The sequence below is a fragment of the Microtus pennsylvanicus genome, chromosome 9, assembly GCF_037038515.1.
Source record: "Microtus pennsylvanicus isolate mMicPen1 chromosome 9, mMicPen1.hap1, whole genome shotgun sequence".
NCBI classification, from domain to species: domain Eukaryota; kingdom Metazoa; phylum Chordata; class Mammalia; order Rodentia; family Cricetidae; genus Microtus; species Microtus pennsylvanicus.
In genome coordinates this window covers 95,080,754-95,108,461 of record NC_134587.1, presented here as the reverse complement: position 1 = coordinate 95,108,461, position 27,708 = coordinate 95,080,754, and the positions used below count along the sequence as shown (strand labels likewise).

The window sequence follows — 27,708 nt, the reverse complement described above, 5'->3', positions numbered from 1 at the left end:
ATAGCTGGTGCAGACAGAGGGGCCACTGGCAGTGGCACCAGGATTTATCCCTCCATTATACACTGGCTTTTTAGGAGCCTATTCTCTTAGTATAGATACCTTGCTCAGCCTAGATTTAGTTGGAAGGGCCTTGGACCTCCCCCAAAGCAATGTGCCTTACCCTCTTTGATGAGTGGGTGGGGGTGGGGTGAAGGGGTAGGTGGAAGGAATGGGAGGAGGAGAGAGAGCGGGAACTGGGATTGGTATGTAAAATTAAAAAGATTGTTTTCTTTAAAAAAAAAAAAAGAAAGAAAGAAAAGAAAAAAAATTTAAAAAATCCCAGAATAAACCTGAACCTCCCTTCCATAATAATTATCGCAACTGTTTGATTAACAGCACACACTGTCATAAAGTGATATGCACTACTGTTTCACTCATTACTTAGAGAAGCAAGGGCATGGCACATTAGTTTCAGAACAGAGAAATGAATGCTTTTTAGTAAGATCTCTGTGCTCTGCATTTTCCTTTCTTTCAAAGGGGAACTTGAATGGCTCAGCTCCATGGTGGGGGGGGGGGGACTTCTCTAAACCCTCTATGGCAACAACAATTTACTGCCGCAAATGCCCACCATGAAGACTGTCTGAATTAGCTTTCAGAAAATCATTCTCCATTGTCACAATTGCTCTTGTAAATGCTAGTAATTGTAGCATTTTGCAGAGGGGCTTCTGGGAACTTTAACCCTTTCAGGCTATGAGCCTCTCTATTCAAACACAGAGAACACACTCCATTTCTCTACAGCACTGCAACAGACAGAAAGCTATGAATTTCCTTCCCTACTGATTACCTAGCCTCCTATTGATCAGAAGGTGATACTGGAATAAGACAATAAGGCCAGGGATCTCAGGTCAGGTTAGACAACCCGCCTTAGTTTCCCCTGATTTTCCTGGGAGCCCAAAGCATGTTGAACGTTAGACTGGCAACGCCTCTCCACTGTCAATCACTGTCTGGTATTACGGGAGCAGTATTGTTTTTGCCCAGCATCTAGGAAATTCTATGTTTTCCTGACATTAGAAGCAGATGCCTTTCTGTAATCTGAGGTACGTGAACCGAAGTGGTGGTAGTATATTAACATACTGTGACGATTCTCACACTACTACAGATTACCACCAATGTATGCATGCCCCGGAAGTGGCAAGAGCCATAATATTTAGAAATATTCTGCACATTGGAAGTTCATTCTGCCTGTAAAATAAATTTTTGGGGGGGGTGGGGAGTGTTTCTCCAGGACACACTTAATACAGCTTTGTTTAATCATAAGTTTACCTCTTCTACGGACACCCAGAATTCAGTTCCAAACATCTTTTAGTCATGTAGGTACCATGTAGGTATCATGTAGGCACATGTAGACACCATAAAGGGACCATGTAGGTATCATGTAGGCACATGTAGGCACATGTAGACACCATGTAGGTACCATGTAGGCACGTGTAGACACCATGTAGGTATCATGTAGGCACGTGTAGACACCATGTAGTTACGATGTAGGCACGTGTAGACACCATGTAGGCACATGCAGGTACCATGTAGTTACCAAGAGTGCATGGAGTCTGCGTGTTACTTGTTCTTCCCAAGATTGAAATCATATTCTGCTTCACCATCACATTTACAACAGGGGAGATGAATCATTCTGTGTTGGATGGTCGACATCATTGAGCAGCCTCTCCTTTGCTGCACATTCAAACATGTCAGGCAGTTTGTTAAAATGGTGTAAATGGCTTAAAATTGCAGAAAGGATGTCTCTGTAAATAAGTGATGTCCGGATACCAGCGATCAATCCTCCACTCAGAATGCAATAAGATGAATGTATCAATAGCCAATGTCACTTGCTGTTGGAAAGGATTTATATGAGCTCTCTGATTTGTATTCACGGGCTGCGTTTTTCTGAGCTCTTCTGCTGTATAATTGCAAAGTGCCTTTGGCTTCGGATCATTGTGACAATAAATAGGAGGACAATAGAAGGCAATAAGCGACCCTGTCATTGCCACAACCTAAAAAATAAAGAAAATGCATGGTGGCATATGTGTGCTCAGAGCCCCAGCTGAATTCACCATGATATACAATCCCTAGAACTGCCCATGTGGATATCATTCCCCGACTGTTGTAATTATGGGTCATAACACAAGGGATGAGATAGACTCATTTGGGCATGAATATTAAGTACAACTGTGTTAGGGTGCTCTAAAACAGCACAGCCATGAATGGGTATGTATTAAAAGTGGGTTTATCAGATTAGGTTACATGGTATGAGCTGAGTAGTGTAAAAATGACTGTCTTCACACTAGAAAGACTGAGACCCGGTATCCACTCAGTCAGCAATAGTGGATGCATCAGCTATCCCAATCTGGCATTGGAGGTCTAAAGGTACCCTAGAGAGCCACTGGTCCTGCGTGCAGGCCAGAGAGACTAGGATCCAGTGATAGCAGTAGCAGTGGAGGTGATAGAGTCGTTGCATTAAGTGGGGAGGCAACAGCAACACTGCTTTGTCCTCAAACTTTTCATCACTGGCTTGCCACCAAAGTCGCTGCAGTTAACTCTTCCAGGAAAGACCCTCAAAGAGCTGCCCAGAGTTGTGTCTCTTCGTTGATTCTGCTCAGGTTGATAGCCAAAATTAACTATTATAGCAAACATGCTCTCGTCAGAAAAATAAATCACTCTTTTCATTTGAAGGCCCTAACTTTTTGCTGTCTTCTTATCAAATAACAGAAAATGAAGACAGAAATTAAGGAAAGGAAAATAATATGGGTTGCTGTGTAAATTCATTGTGTTCTTATCATAAGGAGGGTAGGATATAAAATATGCTTTCAGTTTTTATTAGCTCTTTGAGGGTTTCTTATGATATCTGTTGATCATATTCACACACTCCCACTCCTCCCAGATGGCCCCCACTTTACTCCCCACCCAACTTCATGTCCTATTGTTTAAAACAGATAGAGATCCTCGGAGGAGAGTTGATCTAAGAGGCTGTGATGAAACTTAACAGAGAGCAAAGATCCAGAATGTGAGGTGGCCCCGTGATGGCAGGATGCATCCTCACGGTGTCCCTCGAGTGAGGTGCATCTACACCATACATGAAGAGTGAAGCTAGTAGGATTACTGTAATTCCTATTGAGGGTGTTGTTAAGAAAAGAGCTGAGGTTCTTTTGCCCTTATTCGGAAAAGAGAACGAGCAAGACAACCACACAAAGACCCTCAGCAGGCTTTGCCAAAGACGTTACCAAGGCCAATGGTGTCTTCGCAACCACGGTCTACTACAAGTATTTCCCTGGGGGAGACTGTTGCTTTGGTCTAAAAGCTTCAGTTGTGTTTCACTGGACAGTGTAAATTCAGAAGTTGGCCATCAGGTCTCCCGGGTTGTAACCTTGTGGGGACCATTAAGAGACAATGAGGAGCATTCTTCAACATTATGATGAACATAAGCCCTGTTTAGTAAGGTAAAGTATAATTGTGCAGCTGACTGGTCTGTGTCTCAGAGTCCTGTAGAAAGATGAGGCCATAGAAATGGTCTTCTCTATATTCAGTCTTGACAGATCGAAGGATAACTGTGTAATTAGATGCTTGTGAGAGACTCTCGCATAAAGATAAAATGCCTACAAACTCTGTGAGGGAAGTCAGGTAAAGCAGCTGTCCCCTTGGCAGGGTCACACTGGCGCTGGATGTGCATGTCTGTGCACCAGCTATACTTGCCGGCAGGAATGAACCTGAATGAAATCCGGATTCTATTTGCTGAGGTCACAACCAGATATCATCATCTAATTGACAGTCTAAAGGAGAAATATAATCCCCGTGAGTCTTTTAATAGGACTGGCCAGCAATGTCCCAGGAACACCATTCAAGTATCCGGAATAACTGTCCTAAACCTGTGAGTTTGACAGCGTGGTATCTGCTGGTACCCTCCTTTAATCAGGGAACATAGGGAAAAAATGTGCAAAAGGAGTGTCCTATTTTTTTTTAATCATTAGAGATCAATTTGTGTTGGCCAAATATTCTTAGCTGTGTGGTTTCCGCTAGAGAATGGTTGCTTCTAGGGGCTGCACTTTCAGCGAAAATGGATTCTCCATATCCAAACAACAAACAATGGTCCTATAGCTACATGTCTAGGGGTGAGATTGTGTGCTCAACTACCCGGTCCATGCTGGGATTTGGTCTGACTTGGCTTGCAAGGGTTTTGTATATGCTATCCCAACCACCATGAGTTCATGTGTGCAGCTGAACAGCTGTGTACGAAAGGCAATGTTTCTGTATTGTCATCTACCACCCTCCAGCTCTTACACACTTCCTGTTCCCTCTTCTGCAATAATCCCTGAGTCTTGCGAGATCAAGGTGTATATATGTTCCATTTAATCCTGGACAGTCGAGAGTCTGTTAGTCTCTGTTTGGCCATTTGTGACTCCTTGTGTTAATCACCATCTACTACAAATAAAAGTTTCTCTAATAAGGATTGAAAGAGGCATTGATCTACGAGTATAACAAGAAGTCATTAGGAAGTAGTTTAATACTATGTCCGTTTAGCAGAGTAATAATGGTAGGTTCCTCCTTAGGGCCTATGACCATATCCATAGCCCAATAAAAGTACCTGATATGGTCTTCATCCCATGATTACTCCTATAATGTCCATGTCACTATTTCACCAGTGGGCATCTCATGCCAGTTCAGTCTTTATTGTAGCTCACAGGGTTCATAGCTGGGTATGACAGACAATTGCATCTTTCTCCTCTGATAGATTTCATAGCACCATTCAGCACAATGAAAGAGAACTGATCAGAATGAAGCTTCCACATCCCTATCAGACTGATGGTTGTTGTTCTTTAATGCAAGTATCTGGTAGGTGGCATCTTCAGTGACAGGGTCTTTTTTTTTATTGAAAAAAATTTCTGTCTCCTCCTCGCCTCCCATTTCCCTCCCCCTCCCCCCACTCTTCTCCCCCTCCCCTTACTCCTTTCCCTCTCCCTCTCCCTCTCCAGTCCCAAGAGCAGTCAGGGTTCCCTGCCCCGTGGGAAGTCCAAGGTCTTCCCCCCTCCATCCAGGTCTAGGAAGGTGAGCATCCAAACAGGCTAGGCTCCCACAAAGCCAGTTCATGCAGTAGGATCAAAACCCAGTGCCATTGTCCTTAGCTTCTCAGCAGCCCTCATTGTCCGCCATGTTCAGAGGGTCCAGTTTTATCCCATGCTTTTTCAGTCCCAGTCCAGCTGGCCTTGGTGAGCTCCCAATAGATCAGCTCCACTGTCTCAGTGGGTGGGTGCACCCCTCACGGTTTTGACTTCCTTGCTCATGTTCTCCCTCCTTCTGCTCCTCATTTGGACCTTGGGAGCTCAGTCTGGTGCTCCAATGTGGGTCTCTGTCTCTATCTCCATCCATTGCCAGATGAAGGTTCTATGGTGATATGCAAGATATTCATCAGTATGGCTATAGGATAGGGCCATTTCAGGATCCCTCTCCTCAGCTGCCCAAGGAACTAACTGGGAACATCACCCTGGACACCTGGGAGCCCCTCTAGAGTCAAGGGTCTTAATAGTTCTTAATAGTTCTCGAGGGTGGCCAAGGGCAATGAAATCAGCCTTGAACATTTCCTTACAGTCATTTACCACCTCCAGCTCTTACCCTCTTCCCATCCCTTCCAAACGGCCTCAAAAGAAATGGGAATAATAATAATAATAATGATAATGATGATGATGATGAAATGGGCCATTCCTGGCACCAGGGTTTTTATTAATTAGCATATGGTGTCTAATATGGGCACTGCTGCCAAGTTATAGACTGTCTCCATCACACACACACAAACACACACACACACACACACACACACACACACTCCTATAGAAATAGGACTCTAAGTCTTTTTCAAATGAATGGTCTGTAGTGCAGTTTAGCCTTCCTCATACTCTTTCCTCTACCCTACCCTCTGGTCCCCACAGCCCATTTAACCCTTACTATTCTAAAGCACAGAAAATATACTCCAGACCACTGAATCAAAAGAGGTCTCACAGATCTTTTTTTCAGTTTTTAAGATACTATATGAGCTTTGTATTGTGTCATCAATGGAATTCCATTTCAACTTCATAGCCATAGCTTTTCATGTTCTCAGGTTATTTGTTAGGAAACAGAAAGCTGGAACTATCAAATGGTGCATCCATGGTCAAACAGGTACTGTCGGCAAAATTATAATGGCTATATATGTATTAAATCACAAACAATTTTATTTTGGCTGGTATTATAAACTCAAAAAATATTCTTAACTTTCTACTCTGAGAATAACAAGAAGGAAAACTGAATTCAATGAATCATGTCTTTACATATGTGTTTTCCCATGCCTCCAAAGACAATGTAGTCTACTCCCAAATATTTAGGTTCTGTTAGTTTTCTCCTCTTTAAGTGGGACTTCTTTGTCTTGAATTCTACAACAATAGAATTAAATCCACCCCATCAACCATAATCTAAATGGATATGTTAGGAAAACAGATGAAATATTGAGAGATAAGACAATAAAACAGAATCACTTGACTACAAGAACTGCTCCACAATTTCTTAAGGAGGAGAGGACAAGAGAGAAAATAATCAGGAACAGCTGCACCTGTGCCAATCACTCTGCATTCACCTTAGCAATGAGTAATCTACAAAATTCTCTCTGCCTTACATTTCGTACATACTCCTGCTGCCGGGTGTTTAGTTTTCTTGCCTATCCATTCAACTACCCAACCTCCTCAAAATATCCCTTGATGGAATATTTCTTCTCAGATTAATCTGTCAGTTTACTTCAGCAAACATATAGAGCATCAGAACGCTGAAAGCAGATGGCCTCAGAAAAAGTCTGAATAATAAATGTTACCTGAGTCCTAACGAGGAAGCCGTTTCACTCTATTTAGCTAGGCAATGCAGCACAACGTTGGACACATGTCTTTCAAGCTACAAGGATTTGAAAAAATACCAGGCCTCCCAGCAGCAGCTGCTGATACTAATATTCTTGGCATACATTAGCCAATCTCCGGGATGACTACATTGTATAGAGTTATAGTTACAGACTTCACATGGAAAGAATGGAAAGGAAATTATCACAGTATTCCTAAACCTTTGATATTAGAAAAATATTAACTCTTTGACTTGATATTTTTAAATCTCACATCATTTTTCATAGACGCATGAGAAATGACCACAATCTCAGCATCTTAAAAACAGCAACATTAATTATCCCATTGTTTCTATTGCCAAGAGTTATGTGTCAGCGTGACTTAATGAGGTCCTATGATGGTGGTCTCCAAGGCAGCAATCGATGTCAAACTCCAGTCTCCTGTAGAGTGCCAACTGAGAACGGATATGCTTCTGAGCTTATTCAAGTTGTGGGCAGAATTCCTCATCTTTCAGCTTTAGGCCTTAATGTCCCAGGTTTTTGTTGATCAGGCAGCCTCGACTCTTGGAGGTTGTCTAAAGTTTCTTAGCACCCAGCTTCCTCAGCACAGTTAGCTCCTAACATCATCCACCCTTCAAGCATCTTCGCCGGATACTCTAAAATAAACTCAACCAATCGGGACTCACAGTCATCACCTTGCTTCTACTCTGTCAGTTAGAAACAAAGCACTGATTGTGGCTACATTGAAAGTGAGGAGGTAAAATACACAACTGGGAAACCAGGAGAGTATCACCGGATGTCACCCTCGGGTACAGGCACACCTGAGTGCTGCTTTTAAGAAAATATAATGGTTTAGAGAAAAAAAAATGGTCTCTTTTTTTCCTTTTCTATCAACCTGATAAGAGAGCTTATTGTTATCATCATCATCATTATATTGAATCTAAATAACTAGTCTCTCTTTACATTAGTCTCTTCTAGAAACAATGTCACAGAACTGTGATTAAATTGAATGCTCTCAGTTTTTACTGGGGTCTGAAAGAAGGACCAATTGTCTAAAGAATTCATTGACAATAGTACTTTATGCAAATTCACCATGTAAAGCCACTGTGTATACCCTAAGAGACCTGAATTAAGCCAGAGTTCTCTACAAGAATAAAATGAACATAATATATACAACTCTAAAATGGATTTAAAAGATCAATACACAGTCAGAGGCGGGCTAATCTCACAATGCCGTCTGCATGGACAACCCTGAGACTCAGGAGCTGTTCAGTTGTAAGAAGGTGGGAGCCAGAACAGTGAAGGAGAAAGAATGGAGCCCAAGTCCTAAGCTGAAGGCCTAAAAGCTTCCCCAAAAGTCGCCGATGTGAGTCTGCATTGAAGGCTGAAGATGCTGGAGTCTGTCATCCACAGATGATGGCAGCAGCAATGGGAACAGTGACTCGAGGTGTAACTTCCACACTTTTTCTGGCCCTCTCTTTTTCCAGTTTTAGGCTGTCAGAATCCCTAACCTATTTGGATGGTACCACCCACATACTGGGTAAGCCTTTTTCCCTCACTTACTGTCCAATTTGTCAATCATCTCATAAAATACCCCCAAAAAACACACCGAGGGTGCTTTGTGAATATCATAGGCAATTCTCAAACTAGTCATGTTGACAATCAAAATTATTCACGAGACATAATTTTCCTAGGAATTTAGACATTTGACGCTTTTACCGCCTTTCCTCTAGGTTCTGTTGCCTCTTATTAGAGAGAGTGATACATGTACCTGTCATCTTATTCTCTATGAGGTCAGTCCAGGCAAACACAGCAAGTTCTCTCTGTGGACTCTGGTTCCCTGAAATAGCCACATTCCCATCAACAAGGACCCAGTGAAGAATCTGGCGGGCAGCTATGCCCATTTCAGCCCTCAACCACCCACTCAAAACTGGTGTCGCTGGAGCTTCTCCTGAGAGTAATCTACTCAGCCCTGTTTTACATTTCAGATAATACCGATCTCATATCCACTAGAGAAGTAGATATGCTTAACTGAAGTATTATATTTATTTTTGTGTTCCTTGCACTTATGTAAGATTTGGTCAAATCATTTGCTGTCTTGGAACAGCATTGCTTGAGATTGTGAACATACTTCTAAAATCCTGGAAGCTGGTAAAATCACAAAAAGTAGGAAACTTTGAAAGAAGTCGAAATTATTTTTTAAGTTTTGGCCTATGTCTACCTATGGCTTGTGTTTCCTTCTCATCTCTAAAACAAGTACACAAGTGGCTTAAGTACTTCCTTGAAAATTCCATACATTTCTGCTTTAATTATGTCTTACTTTTTGAGATTATAACATAATTACATCATTTCTCCCTTCCCTTCCCTCCTCCAAATGCTCCCATATGTCCTCTCCTTGATCTCTTTCAAATTCATGACCTCTTTTTTATTAATTGTCATTACATACATGTATCTATATAAATATATGTTACATATGTATGTAAGTATACATATACACATATATTCTCAAATATAATCTGCTTGCTCGGTAGAATGTTACTCGTATATATATTTCCAGGGCTTACCATTTAGTATTGGATAACCATTTGGTGTGGTCCTCTCAGGGGAGAACTATTTTTGCTGTTATCAGCATTCTTTAGTTGCCTATAACTTTTTTCTGTAGGATTGAGGGGGGAAAAGGGAATGAAATAATAGATGGATGTCTGGAAAAGTCATAAGAAAATTTATTATTAACTATACACCTAAAAAATTATAATACACCCAAGTCTGTATATAACTATACATATATAGTTTAAATGAAATCCGTACCTTTCTTGCTGTTGTCAATATTCTCTGCAAGTACATACTACCATTTGCCTTTACGGTGAAATGATACAAAACTCTACAAAGCAAAATAAACAAGAAAGGTTCTTATCCCCAGGGATTCTCAAACATACATTTTCTTAGCCTTTTCCTTTGGTGCAGGGCAGCAATTGATTAAGTAAAACATTGGAAATTGGTTAGAGAAATGATAAGAAATATTCCAAGTTTACAATAATTGGGAGACATTAAGGTTATACAAGAAAGTACGTGCAAAGACCAGTTGTCTCGGGAAATTGCTTTGAAAGACCTAACTTCAGAATATTGTGTATGTTCAAGGTATTTCAGTATTCATTGTCTTATTTGAACAAGAGTCAGTCAGCCTAGGAAAGAGAAGACATAAGGAAGACAAAGATTCTCTATTACAAAAAAGGAAATCATCAGTGTGAGATTGGAAAAGGTAACATTTCAAAGATGGATGAAGCTGGAGGCTCGGCAGGCATATCTGATTATGACTTTGATGCTGAGAAAACACTTGATGAAACATTAAGGGGTTTCTCCTGACTGGAGCACCGGCTAAGAGAATGATTTGACTACAGTTTTGTTTTGAGTACAGAAATCGGATTTCTATGGTACCTAATTTTTGAGATAGTAAATTAATCTGTGATAGACAAAGGCAACGAGAACATGGCATTGGCCTGAGCATGGGTGATATCACAGCAGATACAGAAAAAAGTGAAATCAAATGCTTTAACTTGTAGAGGACCCTAACTAAAGGGTCCTCTTCTTCATGGCTTGACATCCTACATGACAAGTAGCAATCCAAACATTCAAGATAAACCTGTAAAGAAAAAACAAACAGTCCTTGCCGTCATGAAGCCTTGATCCTGTACAGACAGACAAAGATTTAAAAACATCACAACTAAAAATGTGTGTATGTGAAATACAGGAATTAGTGAGCGATGGTGTTCAAAGGATGCTCTTTAAAGGCTGGATTGATGTGGATGCAACAGAAGAGAGGACGATGCTAAGTAGCTTCTCAGAGAGGACAGTGCTGCTCTGTGTAGGGCAGAGGCATTAATCATCTGCTTGGTTAGGACTTGACTTTTCCTCTCTGGAGCTTATGCTTCCTGTATGTGATTTTTTGGTTGGTGTTTCTTATAATTTATTTCCTTTCCAGTTGAGGAAACACCAGGTCTTCAGAAATTAGTTCTAATTCATTAAGATTACCAGTGATCAATGGTTTTGCTTTGCAGATGTCGCAGTCGGTTAAGTGGACCTCAGTTCCACTGTTGCCCAGTTCACAGTTTCGTAGATGAATGGACAGGGGAAACTGAGTATCTTAAATTTTTTTCTAGAAAGAAAGGAGTCAAGAATTCCATAATAGGACAAACTAGAGAGAATCATCTGTAGTTTGTTTTTTTTTTTTCATTTTTAACTTTTTGCTCTTTGGAGTTCTGCCACCTAGCTCCCAAATAAAGACATGGAAGCTTATTCTTTCTTACAAATACCAGGCCTTAGCTTGTCTTGTTTCTAGTCAACTATTCTTAACTTAAATTATTCTGTCTGTCTTTTGCCTCGGGTTTTTTTTATACCTTTCTATAGACCTTTCTTTACTTCTTACTCTGTGGTTTGCTGTGTAGCAAGGTGGCTGGCCCCTAATGTCTTCCTCTCCTCCTTTCCCTGCTCCTTGATCTTCGTTCCCAGATTTATCCTCCTATTTATTCTCTCTGCCTTCAAGCCCCTTTCTTCTGCCTCGTTATTTGCTGTTCAGCTCTTTATTAAACCAATCAGGTGTTTTAGACAGGCAAAATAACACAGCTTCACAGAGTTAAACGTGAAAGAATGCAACACATCTTTGCACATTGAACAAATGTTCTACAGCATAAACAAATGTAACACATATTCAACTAATATTCCACAACAAACATCATTTAAGAAATAAAAACAAACTAAAACCTGCCTGAAATGCATTTCTATAGTCAACTTGTTTTCCACCAGCTAGGGCAGGTGAGCTGCTTTCAGAACTACCAGAAAACACGAACACTTCACTAACGTGAAGCTAGAAGCACTGTCCCTTGGGCTGTACCCAAAAACCAAAAACACTGAGCAATCCCTAGACCGCCAATCTGAGACTGGTGGTAATTTGGTTTCGACTTAAATGAAAATTCCTAATGAAAGTATCCTAGGAATGCAATAACGAAAACAGCGAATGCGGTTGCTGAAAGAAATATTTCAGGTAGGAAGAAACAGGAGGCTGAAGTACAGGGATGAGCACTTTACAATATGTCGTCTTTTGCATCCAGTCTTTACCCATGCGTGTGTTGGGTGTGTTGTGTTGTGGATGTCATATTTCAAAATATCAATGTGAATTTTTTCCAGGCATGTTTATGCATGTCTCCACATCCCACACTGCTGAGGCTAAGGCAGGAGGATTGTGAGTTCCAGGCCCGCCTGCCCTTCTCAGTGAGATTCTGTCTGAAAAAAAGAACTTTTTAAAATTATAGTGACAAAGGGAAAAGGAGAAATTGTTGCTTGTTTTAGGGTTTGTTTTTTCTTGTTGTTTCCTTGAAGTCCCATAATGGCATAGTTATTTCCTAAGAGCCTGCCTAAGCAGGCTTGCCATTTAGTAGGTTTTCACTTTTTCATTTTGACTTTAGAAGGAAGTGACATCTCAGAACTATGTACATTGGCCTTCTTATTACCTCATTCCTGAGACAATCCCTTCCCTGATTAACTTATGCAACTCTAACTCCTCTAATTTAAGCTTCTCGGTCCTTCCTTTACACGATCAATTTGTCATCCCTCTGTATCAATCACCTACAATAAGAGTGTCCTATTAGGAGTTATCATCTTCCCATGTGATATTCACTGTATCCCTATTGACACTGAAAGCTTCTGGGCACACACAGGGTCCTTGGTTTCTCAGCAGACACTAGGCTGCTGTTATGTGCATAGTCATTATTTTTATTTACACATAGGTTGTTCAACAAGGAGCATTGGGTTTTAGTATCAAATTGGATGCCTGTTAACTTTTAGTTTCATTGGCTACATTTGTAATACCTTTTAGAGTGCATTTGTTTCTTCTCCAGCTAATAGAATAGGTAGAAAGGGGAATCTAAGACTCAAAGCAAGAACATAGTCTAATGCAAACTTGGAAAGTCAGGCAGAATTGATATAAAGTTATTGCAGAAGCAAATCTCTCCTAAGAGAGAAGCTTTTGCAAAAACACTAGCAACCCAGGGCTCGTTTTTCCTAAGAGAGTGAAAAAGATCAACCCATACCTCCCTCTAATCTTGCAGGATACTGACTGCTTGCAGTCTCCTCCTTAGGTGAAACTGATCAAGTGTAAAAATAATCCTGGGGCCATGGGAGGTACATTATTAACACAGAAAGCTGTATCCTTGCTGAGACCCGAGGAGATTCAGCCATTTAAATGAAGATGAAGAGGACCAAGGCAAAGACTCACAATAGGAAATGTATTTCCAGACTCTCAGTGGAGGAGACGCAGTGTGGCCCTTCGTCACTCCTTGTCAAGCCAGTGACAGACTGTAAAACTCCTGCTGCTGCCTGATGCTGCAGTCCTTGTGTTCTGAGCCCACTCTTGTCTGACAGATGCTTGGCATGTTTTAGACATATGATTTATTGCCTCGTTTAATCAAGACTGTGCAGAAAACAATGATCTCTCTCTCTCTCTCTTTGCAAATTACAAATTAGCCACCTTTCAATTATTCTTAATGACAGAAGTGATGTGTGTGTGTGTGTCCGTGTGTGTGTGTGTGTGTATGTGTGTGTTCTCCAAAGCATGCCATTACCATTTATTTATTGTTTGGTGAGAAGTTTAAATAATGACTCCCATTCCTTCTGCCTGCCCAAGGAAGGGAAATTTATGCAATACTATAGAATAAAAATGCAGTCAGCCTGCATCAGTGTTTTACAGTGTTTATTGTCATGAAAAAAAAATATTAGCCTGAGCAGATTTCAGTGCTAATGAACGGCTAGACTGTGGAGGCTTATTGGCAATTTAAAGGCCACATCGCTTCATTTCGCTTCCCGTTTTGCGAATACATTGTACCTACCTTTTAGTAATTTCTTCTGAAGTTTGGCTTGACCCTAAAAGAATCCCATGTACCAAGCCAGTCAGTTGAGTTTCCTGGAAATAATATCACCTGTTTAAAGATGACTCTTCGGACACTGATTAAGTTAAAATGAAGTGCATGTGGGCAGCGTTAGGCTGTTTCCTTACCTAGGGAGAAGAAATCGCTTTCACGAGTTCAGCAGTAAATAGCCAATTCATTCTGACATAACGAGGAAGAGTGATGGTAAGCCAGAGGTCACAGACGACAGCAATGGGAAAGACCTATTAGATCATTTCCTCCATTCCCTGGAGAAAAGGGCCAAATTATATTTCATACCGCTTTGTCCAGTTTGGCTTTCAATTACTCAAGCCAGAGGCTTTTGCCACTTCATACGTTTTCCCAAGATCTTTATCTTTCTACATGACCCCTGCCTGGCTGGGTCTAGTGGCAAATTCTGAATCTCAGTGAGAATTAACCCTCCAGGGCAGCCACAGAAGGACTTTTCTTCACAATTAGACCTCTCTACCTCAGAATGGATTTTCTCATCTTTCAATAATCTTTAAAATCATTTCCTTCGAAATACCTGGCTTTGTCCTCTCCACTCTACTTCTGTGCAGGTTCCTTGTACATCCTTTCACTCAAAGACTAAATAAGAGGTACTTCTGCCAGAAGAGCCCCCTTTGAAATTAAATTAGTACCTATTTCCCAAAGAAAATGATTGGGATATCTAGGGCAATGCCGTTCGTGCTGACACCAAAGAACTTCTTGAATAAATAAAAGGGACCACTTCAGAGAGGATGGGGGATGAAGGAGTGGAGGCTGCAGCCCTAACGACTCCCCCACAGACTGCTGCCTCCAGAAGGATGTGAAAAACCGGATAGAAGCTGGAGGATCATATGGAGGGAGGAGGCTGGCTACTGAAGAGAGGGCTACTGCCTTTTGTTGATAGCAGAGCACTTGGAAGAATAAGTAACAGTAGGAGTTCTGCGGAGGTTCCCCTTGGAGCAGGTAGGAACGGACGAGCTCCGCAGCCCCACGAGGTATATGGACAGTTCGTTCGCTTTATAAGGGGGGAGCAAGAATGGGAAATGACACGCTGCCAGTCTGCCAGTCTGATCAAGCTCCTTTTCAATAGAAATAGAGAGGAGTCCCTTCTGTCAAATCTTGCTTTCATTCCCTGAAATGAAAGGCAGAGCACACTAGTCCTAAAAATGTCTTTAAACATTTCCCCTTTGTTTCACTCTAGCAATTTCCAAGTTTGGGGTCTCACCAAACTGATAGGTTTCTATGTGGAAAAAAAATCAACAGAGCAAGCAAAAATCCTACAGAGTCAGAGAAAACCCTTGCTAAGTATGCATGTGACAGAGAACTAATATTCAGAATATATATAGAATTCAAATAATAATAACCAAGTAATGCAATCAATATATAGGCAGAAGTAAACAAACACTGGCTGAAGTACAAATGGCCAACAAAACTGTGAGAAGTAAGACTTCTATAACAATGGGGAAAAGACATATCAAATCTCACCGATATTTAACAAGTACTGGTAAGGATGTGATAAAAGGAACCCTGATACATTGTTGACTTAATTTTCATTTATTACACTATGGAAAATACTATGAAAATTCTTCAAACCCCTGAGATAAGCTACCATATGTTAGAGCTGTTACAATACATCCATATAAATAATAAGCCAAACATCAAATCAACATGCAATGGGGGTATATAAATACCCAGTTTACTGAGGCACTATTCACAAATAACCAAGTTACTAAATCAATCTAGGTGCCCATAGATTTTAATGAGTGGATACAGATACTCAGATACTATGATGTATTTCCAAGAATACATGATAAAGAAGAGCAAATTAACAATGTTGTAAGAAAAATGAATGGAACCAGCATGGCAGCACCTTTCTTTACCTGCGGCCAGACTAGCTCCTTGCAGCGCCGTGACAGCTAGTCGTCACAGGGGCACCCAATAGGGCGCCAGCTTGATTTCTCATAATCCAATGACAAAATGCCTGGTGTCTTCAGTAATAGGATCTTGCTCTCAAGTTCCAGTGGGCGGCCAAGCACAATGGCAGTAGTTGTATTCTTGGGGGGATCCCTTAGATAACCTTGACCAACAAGTTGGAGATAGTCTACATCAGGGTTTTGAGCTTTTGTTTGGTCATCGGTGGTTTCCTAAAAGAGGATTACCACACACATCCCACTTTTGTGCTGGTGTATCTTCAGCTAAAATATTTTTAAAATATTATATATTTTGAAAGCTTATAAAATAAAATGTTTCCTCGTGGCTTTTTCAAGCATCCTGAATGTTATGTAGCCCCCTCCTCCCACAAACCCTTATTGTACCTCCTATCACTTTCCTCCTTCGTTTTCCCTCTCATTTCTTGTGCCTGTTTCCTATCACCTGTATACTGCTGTCCCCTTCCCTTATCTCCCCCTCCCCTGCTCGCCCAGATACTTCAAGTTACCCAACCTAAGGATTTGTATAAGTATGTGGGGAGCCCAAAAGATGTGTTCTATGCCATTGACCTAAAATTTTTTCCTTCTTTTTTTTCGTGTGTGTGTGTGTGCATATGTGTCTGTGTGTTTGTGTGTGCTGTGCCTAAGTTCCTATTCATGAGGTTTTGTCTTTTCTTAACTTATTGGTTTTGATGAACTGAGAAGTCTAGTTTGCCTACCTTGTCTTCAAAACGTAATATTCTATCTTCTACATGATTCATTCTGTTTGTAAATTTTCCATTGTTTTGTTTTGTTTTTAAGATGTCAAATTTTTCATTTCTGCCTTTATTACAGCTTGGGTTTTCTTCAGTATTTCAATCTCTTTGTTCAATTCACTTTTCATACCCTGAATTGTCTTCATTATCTAGTCATTAGTGTGTGTTTTCTGGGACATCAATCAGGGTGTTTTCCTATTTAAGTTCATTCAGCTGCTAATTCATATCCTTTTTTAAAGTCCTTGAATTCCTTGGACATGTACTTTTGAATTCTGTTCTTCAGACTCATCTCTGTTTAGAGATGGGCATCATTACTATATGACTCATGATATTTTTGAGGCTCATATTGTCTTCTCTTTCATACTGATTGCATTTTGTGCTGGGACCTGAACATCTGGAGACAGGTTGTTGGTTATGTGTTTGATATTAGTTTCCAGTTCACCACTGCTGAATGGGACTTTGGTTCTGTGTTTTATGTCATCCTCTCTCTGATTGCGGTAGGAAGGGCTTGAAGCTCTGTCTTTCAGAGACATGGTATTAATATCTGAGTGGAGCAGCTGGGGTGATTCCAGTTATAGGCTATTGTGGGTTGCTGGGTCAGATGACTGTGTGAATGCTTGGGTGAGGACTTGGGACAGATGGCTGGGCAGAGGTGAAATTTCTAAGCACTGATACCATTGGCAAGGAACTAGAGCAGAGAGGATGAGGGGACATGAAAACTTGCCACCAGCACCCGTGGATACAGCTGGCTGACTGATGCAGATGGGTCCCACAGAAAGCTAATGATGAAGGAGAAGCAGGTGATACAGGACCTTGGCACTCAAGTCAGCACATGTCCCACTGTGTCTTTTTAATGCTTAAAATAGTCCAAGCATTATTTTTCTGGGTGACACTAAGAAAATTTTTAAATTACCTGACACTCATTGTCCCCATTTATTAGTAAGGATAATTTTCCTTATCCATAAAATGAAGATTAAATAATTAGCACATGAATGCATCTTAGAATAGTGTCTGGCATTATTGCAAGCACTCAATTTATGTGGACATGTTTATTATTAGGTTCATCCATTATGCTGTCAAATTTTATTGCTTATTATTCCGGAATCTCAGGCTCAGCATTGGGTTTTTTCATTATTCTCATATATAAGTTTTGAGCCAAGACAAAATCTTGTGTGGTCCCTTTCCCTTTCATTCCTTAATAGTGTTATCAAGAAATGGACCAATTCCTTGAGAGGACATATCGTTAGCAGCTCAGTTCTTTTCAACAAGGGCAGACAAACCATTTCCTGCACGCCTCCTTCTATATTGCACTACAAGAATAGCGTTAAGAACCGGGAGTTTCTGTGGCCTTGAAAACAGGACCAATTCCCAGACCTTTAATTCAGTTCTGTTCTCCACTAAATTGAAATTTTGACACAGCGTTTTTTCTCACACCAACTGTTCGGTGTAATTCTTTCCAATTTGTCCTTATTTATTGTGAAGTCCAGCCAAATCCCTTAGGTCTTCAGAGTAGCCTGGCATTTATTGGTGCCATTATTCAATCACTAGAACAAACATTAATTTGATATTGTAGTCTATGTGACTCTACCTGTATAGCATCTCCACCCAGTGATTTGAATAAGTTATTTAGAGAAAACAGAAGAAGAAAAAAAAAACCATTCCTTCCTATGCCTGGTTGCATATGTTCCATGAAGAGCCACAGGTGTCTTCAGTGAATGCAGAGGTTCCCAGTTCCCGTGTGATATCTGCACTGCTCTATTATGTGAGGGTTTTACTTGGCTTTGTCTTCAGTCTCCCCTACATTTTATGTTGTCTACCTAAAGATTAACTTAGACTTTCTCAGGTATATGAGTTTGGGTTTTTATCACTCTAAATTGCTTATAGATGTTTTATAAATCCCTTGATTTTGGGGGTAGACTACATGCTCCTTGCTTGGCTGTGCTGCTTGCTCGTTTCCCCTCAGAGGCTGTGACTTCACCCCATTGGTAGCTCATTGATGCTGCTCTTAATCCTGTGCAATGGTTCTGACACAAAGTTAACATTCCTGGCCTAAAAATAACACTAAATCATTCATTGGTTTCGTGAGGAAACAAAGTTGCTCTGCCCCTCCATTTCTCAAAATAATCACTATAGGAAACCAGCTCACAAAAGGATACTTATCCCAGCTGTGAGTGTGTATATAACAGGTTCAAATAAATCACTCATCAATGCCGGCTTCTTTTTGATTGTTTGTTTCATTTTTTTTTCTTTTTTTGAGACAGCGTTTCTCTGTAGCTTTGGAGCCTGTCCTGGAACTAGCTCTTATAGACCAGGCCAGTCTTGAACTCACTGAGATCCACCTGCCTCTATCTCACAAACGCTGGGATTAAAGGCGCCACCACTGCCTGATGATTCAACATCAGCTTTAATGTAGTAATATAATAAAAAATAACTTTAAGGATCACATAAGATGGTGTTGGTCAAAACACAATACAGAAACACTGAAATTCTTGTAAATTAGTGGAACTTAAGAATGAGATTTTTATTCAATGATGCCCTTAGTGTCTGTGCTGCTGGGGTTATGCGTAGGAAGTGGTCTCCTGTGCCCATGTGCTGTAGAGTACTTCCCACTTCCTCTTCTATCCGGTTCAGTGTGTTCGGACTGATATTGTGGTCTTTAATCCATTTGGACTTGAGTTTTGTGCATGGTGATAGATATGGATCTATTTTCATTCTTTTACAGAGTGACATCCAGTTTTGCCAGCACAATTTGTTGAAAATGCTGTCTTTTTTCCATTGTATACTTTTAGCTCCTTTATCAAAAATCAGGTGCTCATAGGTTTGTGGGTTAAAGTCAGGGTCTTCTATTCGATTCCATTGGTCGACTTCTCTGTTTTTATGCCAATACCAGGCTGTTTTCAATACTGTAGCTCTATAATAGAGTTTGAAGTCAGGGATGGTAATGCCTCCAGACAATCCTTTATTGTATAAGATTGTTCTGGCTATCCTGGGTTTTTTGTTCCTCCATATAAAGTTGATTATTGTCTTCTCCAGATCTGTGAAAAATTTTGATGGGATTTTGCACAGACACTAAGGGCATCATTGAATAAATGGGACCTCCTGAGGCTGAGAAGCTTCTGTAAAGCAAAGGACACTGTCACTAAGACAAAAAGGCAACCCACTTACTGGGAGAAGATTTTCACCAACCCTGCAACTGACAAAGGTCTGATCTCCAAAATATATAAAGAAATCAAGAAACTAGACCGTAAAAGGCTAATCAATCCAATTATAAAATGGGGCACTGAGCTGAACAGAGAATTCTCAACAGAAGAACTTCAAATGGCCAAAAGACACTTAAGGTCATGCTCAACTTCCCTAGCGATCAGGGAAATGCAAATCAAGACAACTTTAAGATACCATCTTACACCTGTCAGAATGGCTAAAATAAAAAACAACAATGATAGCCTTTGCTAGAGAGGTTGTGGAGAAAGGGGGACACTCACCCATTGCTGGTGGGAATGCAAACTTGTGCAACCACTCTGGAAAGCAGTGTTTCGGTTTCTCAGGAAATTCGGAATCAACCTACCCCTGGATCCAGCAATACCACTCTTGGGAATATACCCAAGAGAGGCCCTATCATACAACAAAAGTATATGTTCAACTATGTTCATGGCAGCATTGTTTGTAATAGCCAGAACCTGGAAACAACCTAGATGCCCTTCAACGAAAGAATGGATGAAGAAAGTATGGAATATATACATATTAGAGTATTACTCAGCAGTAAAAAACAAGGACTTCTTGAATTTTGCATACAAATGGATGGAAATAGAAAACACTATCCTGAGTGAGGTAAGCCAGACCCAAAAAGAGGAACATGGGATGTACTCACTCATATTTGGTTTCTAGCCATAAATAAAGGACAATGAGTTTATAATGGATGTTCCTAGAGAAGCTAAGTAAGAAGGTGAACCCAAAGACAAACACATAGTCATCCTCATGAATATTAACCTTCATCAGGTGATGAAAGGAGACAGAGACAGAGGAGCACGGGACAGAAATCTCAAGGTCCAAATCAGGAGCAGAAGGAGAGGGAGCACGAGCAAGGACCTCAGGACCGCGAGGGGTGCACCCACACACTGAGACAATGGGGATGTTCTATCGGGAACTCACCAAGGCCAGCTGGCCTGGGTCTGAAAAAGCATGGGATAAATCCGGACTAGCTGAACATAGAGGACAATGAGGAATACTGAGAACTCAGGAACAATCGCAGTGGGTTTTTGATCCTACTGCACGTACTGGCTTTGGGGGAGCCTAGGCAGTTTGGATGCTCACCTTTGGAGACCTGGATAGAGGTGGGCGGTCCTTGGGCTTCCCACAGGGCAGGGAACCCTGATTGCTCTTCGAGCAGATGAGGGAGGGTGTCTTGATCGGGGGAGGGGGAGGGAAATGGGAGGCGGTTGAGGGGAGGAGGCAGAAATCCTTAATAAATAAATAAATTAATTAATTAATTTTAAAAAAAGGGGAAAAAAAGAATGAGATTTTTACCTTCAAGGACTTCAGAAAATAGAATCACAAATAAAGTTGGTATGTTGAGAAATGTGCTTTGTTAAAGTCTCTGCCTCATATCTCAAGATAAATAATCTCATAAAATGAGATTTTTAGAAAAGTCTTAATGATGAGAAGAATTAGCGAAGATAAGAACTGCGTTTTCTTAGAATCATGAGAAGAGGATGAGATATTTGAAGATATGTTTGCAGGGGTTAACTCAGAAAGGTAGTTAGGAACAAAGTGTCACTTAGCTCCCTGATAAAACTGATGACAGGCAGAGACTCTAAGAGTCACCAGGCAGACAAGGCCCCATGTTTAAGATGGGAGGGGAAAGACAGGCAAAGAGGATTTGGCACAGATCTATGGAAATCAGTTTTTATTGACTCTATCATAATAAGGGGCATATTTTCAAATACCGTGCTCCTTAAGCATCGATTTTGTGGCGAGAGAGAAAACAAATCACAGTCTTTTCTTATGAATCATCTTAATCTGAAGCTTTAATTTCTATATTATTTCTTATTTTAATAGTTATATTCTATACTGAAAGTATTTTAGTTGCCAACACTCACTTTATTTACAGAATAACTGTTACTTGGAGGGTTGGTTTTTCTAGATGCTTCGTTCACATCTTACAAAGAGTCATCTGGATGTTAGGCTGAGTGGTTTCCTTTGCACGCTGGTGGTGATTGGAAGTGGTGCAGTTACCATGGAAATGTAGCAATGGTGGATTGTCACAGCCCTCATACAGAGTTGTGTGTGGTCCAGCTCTTCCACTTCCTTAGCTACCTCATCTACAGAGGACAGAGGTACAGGTCATTCAAATGTTCACCAACTGATGAGTGGATGATCAAAAGATGGATTACAAATATTATTAAATAGCATTTATTCCTGTAAAGAGTAGTAAAGTAAGGAGATTCTGGGAATGGAGTGGAGCACTTACACGGCATTCAGAATGCCCTGGGTTCTTAATTCCTAACATAGGACATAATATAATATAAATTATATATATACTATATGTGGCATAAAATATATAGTATATGTGGCAAAAAATATATTAAATATTATACTATATATTATATATCTGTTAAATATTATACTTCTCATATTATATAAAGACAGAGGAATTATAACACACATACTACTGTATTGGTGAACACTGAGAAAATTATACTGAATTAAAAATTATACTGAATTAAACAAGACAGTCATCAAAAAGCAAGTACCTTATGATTCTATTTATTAGCAATCTATAATAGTCAAACATATAAAACAGAAAATAAAATAGTGGTTTCCTAAGGATGGGGAGGGGAGATACATCGTCAGTTACTGTTTTACTGAAAAGTTAGATAGAAAAAATCTTCCAAAGATGAATTCCACAAGAATGTGAACACTGCCCTTGAAATTATTAAGCTGGTAAACTTGGCTGTGTGTGCTCACAATTTTAACTAGAATAGGAGAAATTAAAAGGCCATGCACAGGAATGTGTGTCTATCCCTCCACACCAACATTGGTTACTCAGATGTCATATTGCATCAGGTTTCTTTCTCTTTTAAATTGAAAGACTACGTTAGGGTGGAGAGAGCTCTCAGTGGTTACGAACACTCACTGCTCAATCATGGGCCTGGAGTTCTGGTCTGAGCACATAAGTCAGGTGACTCCCAAACATTGCATCTCCAGCTCAAGGCTCTGATAGTCCCTTTTGTCCTCCACAGGTACCCAGACACCCAAGTGTGCAGGCACTCATGCAAACACACACAAAACACAAGCATACACACACATAAATAACTAAAACCTTTTTAAAAACTGTGCTATGTGTTATAGTTTTGTACAATTAAAATGATTTCTAGTCTGAGGTGGACTGATGGCCCCACTGTTAAGAATATGCCTGCTCTTCCAGGGACCCAGGTTTGATCCCTTGCAGGCACAGGTAGCTCACAACACAAGGTATCTGATGCCCTCTTCTGGCCTCTGCAGGTACTGCATCCATATGGTACACAGACATACACCCAAAAACAGGCAAAACACCCAAACACAAAATAATTTAAAACAGAATCGAAGATGCTTTCTAGTGCTTACATATTTGGCCTAATTCTTAAGTTTCTCAAGGTCAAATAGTATGACAGTAAACCCCTGACTTTGTCCTGCTCATTTTAAGATATTGGAATTTGGAACTAGAACTACAAAGGACATCTGTAAACTATTTGCCTATGGTATTGCAATAAGGAGAGTGATTCAAATGTAGCAAGAGAACCAAGTTGTTAAAAAAAGAAAATATGTTTTTATTGCATGAAGATGCATGAATCATACCCAAGCTCGTAATACCTATAGACAGTGCTTCATGAAGAAAATTTCTGTAGCTTACCCATTTTCAACTTACAGCTGTTCCCTTTTTTGAGGCAACAATTACAACACCCAAATAAATTACACAAATACGCTATCTCAAGGAAATGAAAAGTTCACACTGCAGGTTAATTTAAACAGAGCAATTCTAAGCTAAAAATTATGCTAAGGTTTCTTTATTTTCATATAAAAGCATGAGGAACATTATAAATGCAAGTGTGAATTATAGGAGAAATATTTGTCATTACAGACAAAACTCATTTTTAAATAGCTCTTGAGAATGTTTGGTGAAAAAGGAAAATAATACTTAAATGCTACCGTGATGTGCTGTGAGCAGTACCTCATCAAGAGTTGCAGTAAGTAATGAATACACAAGTCAGATTAGTAATAAATGAACTGAAATAAATGCACATTATAGACATGCTGTGTATTTTATAAAATCAGTTTACTCTCTTCTCAATATGCCAAACTATTATTGTGTAAGGTGACAATCTACTTCATTCCCTTCTGCAAACCCCATTGTAAGAGTGTGTGCTCTGTCTTAGTTAGGTTTCTATTGCTGTGATATAATGTCATAATCAAAAGGAACTTATGAAAGAAAACTTTCACAATATAGTTTATAGTCCATCATGGATGGAAGTCAGGGCCAGCCTGGGCTATTTAACAGCTTGCTTCAACAGAAACAGATGTGAGGCTAGTAAAAGGAAGGCTAGGTTGTACGGTATGAATTTATTGACTACAGGAAATTACACATTTGCTTCCTGTAAAGTTCTCTGTGGTTGGTCAGATTCCACGTGCTTCAGGACTGCCACGTACAGTGTTCAGCAGTCTGTAGTTGAGCAGCCTTCACGACTCTATGTAGAAATCTGAAGTTTGCAGATTCATAGATCTTCCCACTGTTTAGTGGATATAGGCGAAGGTCAGGATATTCCAGGGCCTGAGACAATGGATTTCATTACATGTAACGAGCAATATAAGGAACAGAAAGACTATCTTGAGCCTCCCATCCCCCAAGTTATATTGAGAAGGATACGGGTGTGTACAGCTGGATTCCTACACAAGCAGTTCATCATTTTTATTATTATCTTATTAATAATAATAATTTTATATGAAGATTTTATAGATGCCTATATAATGCATTCTGGTTACTCTCACCCTCTGTCCTCTTTTTCCTCCCTCCCACCCCTAGCAACCTCTTCTCATCTCTTCAAGTTCCTATTCTACCTTCACAACTTTTAATTTAGTTCTGTGACCCAGTAAATTGAGCCAGATCCATATCTGTAAGTCATGGGTCTTGAACTACCCACTGGGGCCATTTTTGCTTTGTTTTGTTTTGTTCAGGATTGTTTTAGCCACCCTGATCTTCTGTGTTTTTATATAAATTTAGAGATTTTTGTTTTGTTTTTCAAATCCTGTGCAGAATCATTTGGGAATTATTAATCCCACAAATCTATAAGCACGGGGGACTTTCCAGTGAGGTTTTTATTCAGCTGATGGATCTTTTCATGTCCAACATCATGTTAGCTTGGTTTTCATCAGTAGGTCTCTTTACTGGGTTTTATTTTCATATCTTGTATTAACTTTCTCATTCATCTCTTTGCTTTGATCTATGGAATATGTGTATGCCTTCTTTGAGTTGCTTGAACATACTATGATCATTTTTCTGGACCTTCTTCCAGGAAATTTTCATTACCTGTCATTATTACTAGATTGGTGATTTGTGTAGGTCTTGGCTTTTCATGTTGTTTCTGTCTCTGGAATATTCACTCTGATTAGAGACACACAGAAAAAGACAGAAAGTTCAAAACAGAACAAATAATAGCATACTGCATTCTAAACCATGAGATTGGCAACTATTAAGCTACACACATCAGAAAACCCAGGAAAACCCTCAGACTATCTGTCTTAGCTGGGGTTTCTTTGATGTGAGGAAACATGGTGACCAAAAGCAGCTTGTGGAGCAAAGGGTTTATTTCACTCACAGTTTCATATAACAGATCATCATCAAAAGCAGTGAAGACAGGAACTCAGGCAGGGCAGGAACCTGGTGACAGAAGCTGATGCAGAGGACATAGACAGGTGCTGCTTACTGGCTTGCTCTCCATGGCTTACAAAGCCTGCTTTCTTATAGAACCCAGGACCACGGCCCAGTGGTGGCACCACTCACAATGGGCTGGGCCCTCCCCCATCAGTCACTATTTAAGTCCTCTACCAGCTTGCCTACAGTTCAGTCACATGGAGGCACTTTCTTAATTGAGGCTCCTTCTTCTCAGATGACTTTAGCTTTTGTCAAGTTCACATAAAACTTGAAAAAGTATGGGATAAAACCGGACTCGCTGAACATAGCGGACCATGAGGACTACTGAGAACTCAAGAACAATGGCACTGGGTTTTGATCCTACTGCTTGTACTGGCTTTGTGGGAGCCTAGGCTGTTTGGATGCTCACCTTACTAGACCTGGAAGGAAGTCCTTGAACTTCCCACAGGGCAGGGAACCCTGACTGCTCTTTGGGCTGATGAGGGAGAGGGAGTTCATTGGAGGAGGGGGAGGGAAATGGGAGGCGGTGGCGGGGAGGAGGCAGAAATCTTAAATAAATGATAGATAGATAGATAGATAGATAGATAGATAGATAGATAGATAGATAGATAGATAAAAACTTAGCCAGCACGGTATCTTATACATGTACTAGGAGCATCAGGGAATAAAAAACATCTAAGTCTATGTCATACAAAAAGTCACCAAATACATCATTTTGCTTTAGAAGAACTGAGAGACTGATACAATTTTAAAGTCAATAGAAAATACTTTATCATGTAAATCGCGGTTTTTTAACTCATTTTGTTCCCACAGTTTGCTTTTAATCAGCAAAGAAACATTGCCAGTTTTAAGGAGTGCAAATGATTTCCGAATCTTAGACAGCAACATTCGAGATGACAGAATAGGGTTTCCTTTTGTCATCTATTTCAATACCAAGTGTGTCACATTTCCAGTTCAGATTAGAAACCAGAACTGGACTTCTTTCTCAGTTTTCTATTTCCTTGCAGAGCGGGAAGCTGTGTGGTTCTTACTGATTTGACAGATTTTTTTTTCCCTTCTTATTTTACATGCACCATTATCAGCACACAAAATACCAGGCAAAACTTTGCAGTAAAAGAGCCCTCTTGTCGGGAAGAGCCCATATGCCAGGATGTTCGTCTGACTTTGCACAGCAGGACCTAGAAGGCCTATGCCCATCTTGGCATCCTGGTCAGGATTAACATGGTGGCCACTGGCCAACATTAGCTGCGTGACTGAGCTCTGGTGTACCACTGCCGTCCACGGAATTCAAAGGGCAACGTTTGTGGTTTATGAAGCTTTGGAGGAAATAAAAATACAGAAACCCCTAAGCGTAAAATCTTATTAGTACCTTCCTCCAGATGAAGGGAGCAGAAACACAGGCTGCGAGATTGTTCCACTTGGGTTCGCCATTCACATATGCTCGATGCAGAGCAACCGCGAAGGAGTCCGCTGTGACTAACGTTTGGCCTTTCTCCTGCGTGTTTTCCCCCCTAGAACACTTGAAGGAGAAGTTAGAAGATTACATGGCTCGGTTTTCCAAAGTGAGAATTGTTCGCACCAAGAAAAGGGAAGGACTCATCCGGACCCGACTCCTGGGAGCTTCTGTGGCCAGAGGCGAGGTGCTGACCTTCCTGGACTCCCACTGTGAGGTCAATGTGAACTGGCTGCCCCCGCTCCTCAGTGAGTATACTGTGTCACCAATTTCTCACCAAGTAGCACGCTGGACCAGGGAAGCTGGCAACTGTGCCCTGATAACAGAGTGTGAGGTTTCTTCCATAAATGTTGCAGTCAGCAAAGGCTTGAGTTTGAGTTGTATCTTCATCACTGTGGATGACAAATAGGTATAACTACATTAAATAGCATTTCAGATAGGACCAGCAGCAATCTAACTTAAGGTTGCAGTTGGGTTTATTGGGTAAACACTAAAGTAAAAAAAAAAAATAGCTTCAAACTATTTTTCAGTCATTCTACAATTAGAATAAGATCAAAAGACACTTATCCATGTACATATACCCAGTTTTATCACAAGATGGTTAAGAAAGGAGGAAAATTATTCAGCCCCAGGATATGAGAATCTAAGTGATTTGCCATTTTTTAAGATGTGTAATGCCGCTGCCTTTTTGTTTTTCTTCCTGGTGCTATCCTACATCCTTCAATACATAATCCTCTGAATTCACACAGAGCCCCTCAAACACTGAGCTGCTGTCCCTGTGACGAGTCTTAATTGATCAGTTACAGCTACCAGAGTGAAGGCAGCAAACCATGCCGTGTCACAGCGCACTGAACCACTAGCAAA

At 40.4% G+C, this 27,708-nt stretch overlaps 1 protein-coding gene across 1 annotated transcript in view; it reads left to right on the top strand.

Annotated features, from left to right (window-relative positions):
* The window catches only part of Galntl6 (polypeptide N-acetylgalactosaminyltransferase like 6), a 1,064,237-nt gene that overhangs the window by 866,131 nt on the left and 170,398 nt on the right, over nucleotides 1-27,708 (top strand). The window contains exon 6 of the mRNA XM_075986809.1: nucleotides 26,907-27,092. Coding sequence (XP_075842924.1) covers nucleotides 26,907-27,092 — 186 coding nt within the window. The remainder of the gene's footprint in view (nucleotides 1-26,906; nucleotides 27,093-27,708) is intronic.